Source organism: Leuciscus leuciscus, assembly GCF_965113295.1.
Source record: "Leuciscus leuciscus genome assembly, chromosome: 18".
In the NCBI taxonomy this organism is placed as follows: Eukaryota; Metazoa; Chordata; class Actinopteri; order Cypriniformes; family Leuciscidae; genus Leuciscus; species Leuciscus leuciscus.
In genome coordinates this window covers 1,068,069-1,078,068 of record NC_138742.1, presented here as the reverse complement: position 1 = coordinate 1,078,068, position 10,000 = coordinate 1,068,069, and the positions used below count along the sequence as shown (strand labels likewise).

At 37.0% G+C, this 10,000-nt stretch overlaps 3 protein-coding genes across 13 annotated transcripts in view; 1 reads left to right on the top strand and 2 right to left on the bottom strand.

The window, feature by feature from the left end:
* Positions 1-716, bottom strand: part of ctc1 (CTS telomere maintenance complex component 1) — a 35,379-nt gene extending 34,663 nt beyond the window's left edge. For all 10 annotated transcript variants that reach the window (XM_082145808.1, XM_082145810.1, XM_082145811.1 and 7 more), the window contains exon 1: positions 264-716. In XM_082145808.1, the coding sequence (XP_082001934.1) occupies positions 264-305 (42 nt within the window). In that variant the 5' untranslated portion in view covers positions 306-716. The remainder of the gene's footprint in view (positions 1-263) is intronic.
* A 166-nt stretch (positions 717-882) lies between these two features.
* Positions 883-4,188, top strand: hmgb2b (high mobility group box 2b). 2 transcript variants are annotated; one of them, XM_082145987.1, is made up of 5 exons: positions 883-1,020; positions 2,249-2,408; positions 2,486-2,637; positions 2,723-2,897; positions 3,325-4,188. In XM_082145987.1, exons 2-5 carry the CDS (start codon positions 2,259-2,261, stop codon positions 3,490-3,492), a joined length of 645 nt encoding a protein of 214 aa, XP_082002113.1. In that variant the 5' UTR covers positions 883-1,020; positions 2,249-2,258; the 3' UTR covers positions 3,493-4,188. The 2 variants fall into 2 exon arrangements, with proteins under 2 accessions (XP_082002113.1, XP_082002114.1); XM_082145988.1 differs by having other exon boundaries at positions 895-1,020; positions 2,226-2,408.
* Positions 4,189-5,162: 974 nt separating this feature from the next.
* sh3gl2b (SH3 domain containing GRB2 like 2b, endophilin A1) overlaps positions 5,163-10,000 on the bottom strand; it is a 25,613-nt gene continuing 20,775 nt past the window's right edge. The window contains exon 9 of the mRNA XM_082145962.1: positions 5,163-9,726. Within this exon, the coding sequence (XP_082002088.1) occupies positions 9,530-9,726 (197 nt within the window). The 3' untranslated portion in view covers positions 5,163-9,529. The remainder of the gene's footprint in view (positions 9,727-10,000) is intronic.

Below are 10,000 nucleotides of genomic sequence, written 5' to 3'. Positions count from 1 at the left end.
TGTGTCAAATTTCTATTTTTATTGACGTCATAATTTCAACTTATTGCATAATTATGATTTACAAAAAACAGATAACCAATACATAAGTATAAACAACTGACATAGTGCTCAGAGTGTGTGTGTGTGTGTGTGTGTGTGTGTGTGTGTGTGTGTGTGTGTGTGTGTGTGTGTGTGTGTGTGTGTGTGTGTGTGTGTGTGTGTGTGTGTGTGTGTGTGTCTGTCTGTGTGTGTGTGTGTGTGTAAACAAAGTGAAACAGATGTACCGCTCTGCTGTGGTTTTTAAAGTGCTTTAGAAACTCCTCCATCCGTCTACACAAGCACACACTTCCGCGGTGACTGTCGCATTAAAATAAACTAAAATATAAGAGCAAAAATATTAATATTTACGGCGATCGCCACTTAAGATGCGCGCGCTTGAACCAGTCCGCTCTTCTTCAGCGCGTGCGTGTGAGGTCACGTGGATCAGGGGTGCGCGCTGCTGCGCCTCCACGTTGAACGGAGAAACATTACACCAGAAACACTTTAAACAATCTGTACGTGTTTGTGTTTTATTTTCTTGATCATAAACAAGGGTTTACGTTAACGCATTAGCCGCTGCAAGAAAACAAACCATAAAATCATTCCCGGCTTTTATATACAAACGTTCCTGAGTTGGGTATGGACAAAAGCGAAGGGATTTCAAACGTGTGGTTTATATAATCTCTATTATATTATAATTGATCATTATTGTAATAATTTATATTATCATTTATATTTTTTAAATGGTCAATCCGTTCGTTGTTGTGAGTTCAGTTTACAAACATTCGAACCGCTGAGGGTTTCAGTCCGCCAATCAGCTCTACGGAGTCCTCGGGGGGCGCTCGAGGATTGGACGACTCCATTCACAAGCTGGACCAATCAGGCGCCGAGTCCAGGGTGCCGTATGTTATGTGCGTCACGCAGACACGCAGCATAAGGAATCACGTGGGAGACACAGAACTGAGGAGAGGCTCGCGCTGTTCTACTGAGAAGAAAGAAAAGGTTTGTTCGGTTTGAAAACTACATTTTAAATCGATTTTAACGTGTATTTTCGTGTTTAAACGTGTGCAGTACTATAATGCCACACGTACGATATTAAATCTGGACACTGACTGCGTTTTAAAGAGGTTTTAGACGGTTTGTGTGAGTCCGCGCGCGCTTGTGTTGTGTACTGTAACCGGAGCGCGCGCGCAGTTACCGTGTTTTAACGGGGATTCGGGTCAGTAACGGCGCTCTCAGACCCGTTTCACGCGTGTATCGAGTTAATCTCGGGTTTATGGATGATATAATGTGTTTGGAGAGAGAAATCAGAGAGGGGGTGGGGGTGCATGGAAGGAAATAGGCGGGAAAGAAAATGGAGGAATCTTTGTTCAACAAAAGCCTCCGACGAACTAACAACAAAAGTGTTTTAAAACATTTAAATTCGCCATTTTCGAGCAAAACTAATTTACGCATGCGTGCATTTCAATGCAACTTATTTTTATCTACATGCATTTATTTAATTTTTGTGAATTGAATTTTCGTGCAATGCGTTTTCAGCGAAAAAAAATTATATTGTGTTTGAGTTGTTGCATTACATCGGATATCAGTCATTAAATGCTCACGTTGGGTAGTATTAAAAATAAGTTGCATTGAAATGCATGCATAGATTTAGTTCTGGTTGAAAATGCACGAATTTAACGCTCAAACTAATTTAAACGTTTTATATTATAAATAGCCTGTTGTTTTTAAAAGTAAGTAAAATCATTTGACTTGTGAAATGACGGATATCCGATATAGTGCGATCACTTCAAGTTAAAATGTTTTATTTACTTTCAAAAACAACATGCTGTATATAATATAAACGTGTAAAGAGTTAAATTCGTGCATTTTAAGCCAGAGCTAATCTATGCATGTATTTCAATTAAAAAAATGAATGTGTAACATGCTATTTATAATATAAAATATAAAAAAATGTTAAACTAACAGTTTAAATTTGCGCGTTTTAGCCAGAGCTGATATAATGCATGCATTTCAATGCAACTTATTTTTTATACTTTTCAACGTATTTATTAACTGATATCCAATGTAATGCAATTTAAGTATTTGAAGTCAAAACATGCTATATTAACAGATTGGATAAATGCCAAAATTATTCAATAGTCAATATTAATGAATCTACGCCAAATGCTTCTGATGTGTTTATGTATTTAATGCTTGATTTTCAGTAACGCTGTTTGTCTTCTGTCAGTGGATCAGTCATGGTGAAAGGAGACGTGAACAAACCCAAGGGAAAGACGTCTGCGTACGCGTACTTCGTGCAGACGTCCCGCGACGAGCACAAACGCAAGAGTCCCGACGTGCCGATCAACTTCTCCGAGTTCTCCAAGAGATGCTCCGAGAGATGGAGGGTGAGCAGTCCGTGTCTGTGTCTCGTGCTCGTGTGTCGTTGAATGATCCGCTTAACCCCCTGTCTGTCGCCCCGCAGGCGCTGAGCGCGGCAGAGAAGAGCAGGTTTGAGGACCTAGCTAAGGTGGATAAAGTTCGCTACGACAAGGAGATGAAGACCTACGTGCCGCCCAAAGGCGTGGGGAAGACAGGGAGGAAGAAGAAAGACCCGAACGCCCCCAAGCGCCCGCCGTACGTCCCGCGCACGCGCGAACACATCACATGCTAACATGCATGTCACAGTGATTTCTAACAGGTTTTTCTCTTTTTTGCGCAGGTCTGCCTTCTTCGTCTTCTGTGCGGAGTATCGGCCGACGATAAAGACCGAAAACCCCGGCCTGTCCATTGGAGAAACCGCGAAGAAACTGGGAGAGAGGTGGTCGAAACAGAGCGTCAAAGACCGCGCGCCGTTCGAGCAGAAGGCCGCCAAGCTGCGCGAGAAATACGAGAAGGTGAAGAAACTATAGAATTATAATGTACCAGTTACATTTTTCATAATTGTAATTTTAGTTTTAATTTAGTTAATTAAATTTTGTGTGTGTATGTATATATATATAATTTTACACGCATTATATAAACTTTATATAAATTACACAATTAATCGCATCGATTTGTTTATATAATGTATGTATAAAACATTTAAATGTATCAAAAACTTGCATAAATTAGTTCTGGCTTAAATGCGCACATTTAAATGTTTTATTAATATATAGCATGTTTTGTTTTGAAATACTTAAAGTAAACAATGTGAACAAAACATTGATCTTGTGCATCAATTATTAAAAACGCAGAAATGATGCGGGGTGTTTGATGTGAGCCGTCATGTTTATGTAATGAGGTGGGCGTGGCTAGAGTGTCTGACCTCTCTCTGATTGGCAGGAGGTGGCGGCGTACCGTGCAGGGGGCGGAGCCTCTAAGAAGGCGCCGGGGCGACCGACTGGCTCCACTAAAAAGGTCCAGCCCGAGGCTGATGACGACGATGATGACGAAGAAGAGGAGGATGAGGACGAGGATGAAGATGAGGATGATGATGATGACGACGAGTAATGCAGTGTCACTGATGGGGGTTTATTTTGTGTTTTTCCATCTTGTACATGTTTAACGACTCGAGCAATAACGCAAGTGATCTCTTTTTAGATTTCTTTTTATTTTTGTACACGTCTAGCGGTTGATCCTGTAATGTGTAGAAGGGCGTTTTTATAATAAATTTTTAAAGACTTTGATAGTTTGTGTTTTTTTTTTTCTTCTCTGGTCTTTGAGGTTTGAAAATAATTGAAATGGCATTTCAAAGTGGACTAACAAAGTTAAGGGAATGTTAACTAATTAAAAATATGGTTGTTAACAGTAAGTTCCCATACTCTAAATTGAAAAATGCATTTAATGTAATTTTGATGTAATTTTACAGTAAAATACTGTTAAATGTACAATTTTTGAATGTAAAAAGAACTAATGCTCATATACAGTGTAAACTTCCCAGAATTCCCTGGGTTTTTCTTTTAAATATGCTTTGTCACGTCTTATATTGTTTATTGCATTCTTTCAGTGTTTGTGTAAGGCACTGGACGTACTAGTGTTTTATTCAGAACATTTGATGAACTTTGATTCATGTGTTTACCTACTGAGTCTTTAAGGCATGTCTGTATATTATAAAGGAAAACTTAAAATGTTGCCACTATATTTTTTATGCCACATAAGAAAAATCTTTTTTTTTTTTTTATGATTAAAAATTTGAAATTGTCTCAATTATGAAATTTTATGTCATAATTAACTTTTTCAGTGATATTTTGGCTTTTCTTCATAATTATGAAGGTATTTCAACTTCAACTTTTTGTCATAATTTTGACTAAGTAAAATTAATGACAATGCATACGATTAATATACAAAAATGAATGACTATAAATAAAAATTGGATTAAAATAAATACAAGATAGATAGAGAGGGATTATATTAGAAGTAGATAAACTGTTTGAAATATTAAAATAAGTAAAATTTTGATTTAAATAATACATTTAACAATACAGTGTTACACGTGAGTACAAAAAACTTGATGTATCTTTACAGATACTGAATATTTTCAAAATTATATATATAAGGATCATATTTCATGGTCTAAAAAGATTAAAAACATGCATTTTGACAAGAAACAGCTCACGGTCATTTTGTACATGTCCAATAATTGTTGGTTTGTTTTTCATGGCGAAGAAAATTTATGGTAAAACTATTATCAGGTGTTTACAATTTATTTCTTGCTAAAAACTCTAAAACTATATTTGGTTTAACTTTGTTAAAAACTTCTTCAAAAATAATTAATGAATAAAAAAAGTTTCTCAGGGTTCAAACCAGCACAATCTAATAAAACACACTTCATTGATAAAGAGTTTTGACAAAGAACATTTTGGTGGATCTAGTATTAAAGTCCTCCTGTAGTCCATCACTGTATCACTTAACTCATCTTTCATCACCAATATCACATATTTAAACGTTTTTTCCTTCTTCATGCCTTAAAATATCTTGAATGTAACTCGACACCCTTGCCTCAGTATGCGCGGCTCTATGAATATGCAAATGAGCCCCGCCTCCACTCACTCGCTCAGCTCAGAGATCCACTGGTTGACGATCACACGTTGATCTGATTGGTTACAAGGTAGTTTGTGACGTCATTAACACCAGCGATTTCACAGCGTGTGTTTGAGACTGTCTTTGGTTCACTGCAGTTTTACTCCGCAATGGTGTCGACTTATGAACTTACACATGGTTTAAGCATATTAAACACACCACATAGACACATAAACAACATTAAACGCTGGATTTCACCACAGGGGGACTTTAAATGTCCAATAATAGTTTACTTGAGGAAGGTTCTGTTCCTCTGATCCACATCTCTGTTCATGCAGAAGTCATTCACTCAAGCGTTTCATTAAAGTCCTGCAGGAGAAAGTGTGTTTATTCTCACATCAAGCGGTACACGTGTATCATCCAGCACAGGAGAAACCCAGATCAATACATGAAGGAAAATGGCAAACATACACTATAATAACCGATTCATAAAGGTGAATCTCTGTAGTGAAAACATCAACATCACGTGCAAACACACCGACTCCATTCACAGCTTTAACACGCGTGTTTGTACTGCCATTCACACACACTCACAGATAATATTCATATATATATTCATATAGAGCTCACAAAGTGTGTGACTTCAGAATTATTGCCATATCAGATGTGACTGACAGGAAATCTGTGATAATACTATCAATAATAACACTGCAGATGTTTCATGAAATCATTAGATCCATTAGAAAACAGAGAGATTTGATTCAGAATGACAGGAACCACATTTATGCCACATGGGAAAAAAATCTGATTTATGGCATAAAATGTAAACATTATGACAGTCATAATTATGAGATAAAAAAATTATCATAATTTTGACTTTTTTAATTTTGACTTTTCATCATAATTATGTCATTATTATATTTTGTCACAATTATTAATGTTTAGTGAATTTTAACTTTTCACCAAAGTTGACTTTGTATATGTTCAACTTTTTGTCAATTATGACTTTAAGGAATTTCGACTTTTCATCTCATGATTATAACTTATAATAAATTTTTTTTAAACTCCATAATTATGACTTTTTAAGTGATAATTTCAACGTATCAACTCATAATCGCCTTAGTATGTCACAATTACAACTTTTTGTGTCAAAATTCTGAATTACAAAGGCATGATTTTTTTCTTACGTGACAGTAATGACCTTCCATATTAATAATTATTGATGCATCAATTGACAATAACTTCTAAATTCTCATCAGTGTAAATGACATCAAATAACAATGTCACTGAACACAGAAATCTGGAAAAAAAATCGCAATATTGTTTAACAAAATAATTGTGATAGTGTTTTTGTCCATATCGCATGACTCTAATATTAAACTAAAAGTCCAATTTGTGAGATAAAAAGTCGCAATTACTTTTTTATTTTTTATTCCATGGCGAAAAAAAGAATAGCGAGATGTAAACTCATAACTGTGAGATATAAACTTGCAATTTTTTAGAAAAAGTCATAATTGTGAGATTGAAAAGTCACAATTCCTTTAAAAAAAAATTATTCCGTGGCGGGAAAAAAACGAATTGTGAGATGAAAACTTAGAATTCTGCGGAAAAAAAGCTGCAATTGAAAAAATTATTAAAAGTAAATTGAAAGTTGATTAAAAGTCACAATTACTTCTTTTTTTTCTGTTATGGCAAAAAAGTCGCAATTCCTTTTTAATTTATTTTTATTTAATTGGCAGGAGAAAAAAAAAAAGAATTGCGAGATTTGCTCTCAGAATTCTGCGAAAAACCCATAATTGTGAGATTAAAAGTCGCAATTACTTTTAAAACAATTTTCAATGGCAGAAAAAAACGAGTTGGGAGAATTCCCAGGAAAAAAAGTAATAATTGTGAGATAAAAAAGTAAATTGCGAGATCTGAACTCAGAATTCTGTGAACAAGCCATTAATTTTGAAATTAAAAGTCGCAATTACTTCTTTTTTTCATTGACGAAAAAAGGTCGCAATTACTTTTTAATTTACAAAAAAAATGTTTAACAACAAAAGTCACAATTACTTTTTTGTCATGCCAGAAAAAAAGAATTGTGAGATGTAAACTCTCGAAACTTTCTGCAAAAAAAGTCGTGAGATAAAAGGTTGCAATTACGTTTAAAATGTTACTCCGTGGCGTATTTTTATTTTTTTTTGCATGATTTAATTGCTCAGAATTCTGTAAAAAAAAAAAAAGTCATAATTGTGAGATCAAAACTTGCAATTACTTTTTTATTTTTTATTCCATTGGCGGAAAAAAGCAAATTGTGAGATCTGAACTCAGTATTCTGCACAAAAAAGTCATAACTGTGAGATAAAAAGTCGCAATTACTTACATTTTTTAAAATTCCGTGGCAGAAACGAGCTTTACACTGGTCTGAGCGCGAGCAGCGATCGACATACGGAAAGCCGAAGACGTTGAAGGCATCAAACGACACACAGCGCGAGCCGTGCTGAAGAACATGGTCCATCAACCACTACAACAACAAACGCTGCTACACTTCAGTCGCGAGACGGCGATTATACACTATATGTTCATCCATCAGTTTCAGTGCTCACAAACATCACGGCACTAACAACTACCCACTGAAATACAGCAGTCACTAGCATTAGAGTATACTGTGGAAACCATCACACACACTAACGTACGTTAACAACCAGCGCACTTGGCATTCGTGGAAATACCACTTATTATTTCAAAAATAAGACTTTAGGAAACATTTACGATCAAAGAAAGCTAGTTTATGAGGGTAACTGGTTTAAACATGGCTGATGGTTCATCAGTTTGAGTTGCTTTAGTGCTGGTTGACCAGTTTAGACCAGTAATAAACCAGCTTTGTGCTCAATATCCTTATTGCATTTCATATTTCACTGGAAATTATGAACAATAAGTAGTTCTTAAACAAGAAGAATTAATAACCCGCACACCACACTGCAAAAAAATATTTTCCTACTCAGTATTTCTGCGTTGCGCTTTACAATAAGGTTTCATTTGTTAACATTAGTTACTAACATGTACTAACAATGAAGAATACTTATTTACTGATCTTAGTTAAAGTTAATTTCAACATTTACTAATACATTATTAAGAGCATCTGTTAATATTATTTAATGGACCTGAGCTGACATGAACTGATGATCAAGAGTTGTATTTGTTAACATTAACAAAGATTAATAAATACTGTAACAAACGTATTGCTCTTTGTTAGTTAACGCAATAACTAACGTTCTTGTAAAGTGTTGCCATTTTTATCTTGTTTTGCAGCGTAAATGTCTCATATTCAATTGGCGGGAAAAAAAATTAATTGTGAGATCTGCACTCAGAATTCTGCGGGACAAAAGCCATAATTGTGAGAGATAAAAAGTGACGGAAAAAAAGTCACAATTACTTTTTGCACATAATTGCGCAAATTTTGCGCAATTATTTTTTTAAACTCCAAAAGTCGCAATCGCACTTCCTTGAGTTTTTTTATTCGATTGCCAGGGAAAAAAATTAATTGCGAGATCAGCACTCATAAACTCATAATTCATAAACATTCGTAATCTCGTCTACTTGAGATGCGAAACCCCGCTGGCAGATATTCGTTCTTGTTTTAAGCAGAAACTCGCTTCATTTTGATACATTTCAATTTCAGATTTAAAAGTCATGTTGCTTCTTCTCTAGTAAATCTGTCTGGATTTTAGGAATGTTTAGATATTAGTGCTGGAAAACGAGACAGAAACACTGAGGAAGAACATGTTTTTTGTAGCGCAGACACAAGTCTTCGTGTAAAACGCATCGGCCGGCAGTGAAATCTTCTCTGGCAGGATCCAGCAGAACGTTAGTCAGGAGAAAAACGTGATTAAACGTGTGTGACAAACAGCGAGCAGCGACGTAATCCGTCCTCGATCCAGAACTTTCCTGAAAGCATGCTGGGATAGAGCTAGAATAAAGGCCCTTGCACACTGAGTCTGAAGTCTTCGTCTGCGTTTTCTCGTATTCGTCATTCGGTGGGTCTGAATGGTCAAAACACCTCTCGAAATACTTGCTACGGACGCGAAAAACACAGAAAATCGAACCTGATACGAATGTTTCTACGACGAACGAAAGTTTCGGAGGCAGTGTGTAAGCGTGATTCACAAACGTGAGGTCGGGTTTATTTTTTAACGTGCGGAAATCTCGGACTCAGTGTGCAATGATCTTAAGAGAGGGTTATCAGGAGAGTGAAGCGGCACGTACCAATAAATAAATCTGGCACACGAGAAAAACATATAGACTCATGATTCACCGTGAATCCAGGAGCGCACACACACACACACACACACACTGAGCACTGTTTCTCCACTCAGATGTGACTCCGTAATGTCTGTCTATCTTCATCATCATCATCATCATCATCATCCTCCGAGTCACAGGAACAGGAAGTGAAGCTGTAGCACAGATCAGGGTGGGCGGAGCCTAATGAGACAGGAGTGGAGTGGGCGGAGCCTAATTAGTCAGGAACAGGAGTGGGCGGAGCCTAGTGGGGCAGCGGGACCAGGATGTCCACGTAGTTGATGGGGAAGAACCCTGATTGGCCGTTGATCATGCCCTCGTACCAGTTGTCGTCGATCAGATTGGTCAGAGTGATGATGTCACCCTCCTTGAAGCCGAGCTCGCCCTCGTTTTCCGGCTCGAAGTCGTACAGCGCGCGACAACACGGCTGATCCAGCGGAGCTGAGAGACAGATGGACAGCGTAAGAGTGTGTGTGTGAGAGACTGTGAGTGAGTGTGTGTGTGAGAGTGAGTGAGTGAGTGAGTTAGTGTGAGACTGAGTGAGTGAGTGAGTGTGTGTGTGAGTGAATGAGTGAGAGTGTGAGACTGAATGAGTGGGTGTGTGAGTGTGTGAGTGAATGAGTGAGAGTGTGAGACTGAGTGAGTGAGTGTGTGAGTGAATGAGTGAGAGTGTGAGTGAGAGTGAGAGTGAGAGTGTGAGTGTGAGTGTGAGTGA

Excerpts from the sequence above, each read along its gene's own strand:
- hmgb2b (XM_082145987.1), top strand. The coding sequence starts at position 2,259 with ATGGTGAAAGGAGACGTGAACAAACCCAAGGGAAAGACGTCTGCGTAC. Across the intron at positions 2,409-2,485 it reads GATGCTCCGAGAGATGGAGG|GCGCTGAGCGCGGCAGAGAA; the intron begins GTGAGCAGTCCG and ends GTCGCCCCGCAG. Across the intron at positions 2,898-3,324 it reads TGCGCGAGAAATACGAGAAG|GAGGTGGCGGCGTACCGTGC; the intron begins GTGAAGAAACTA and ends TCTGATTGGCAG.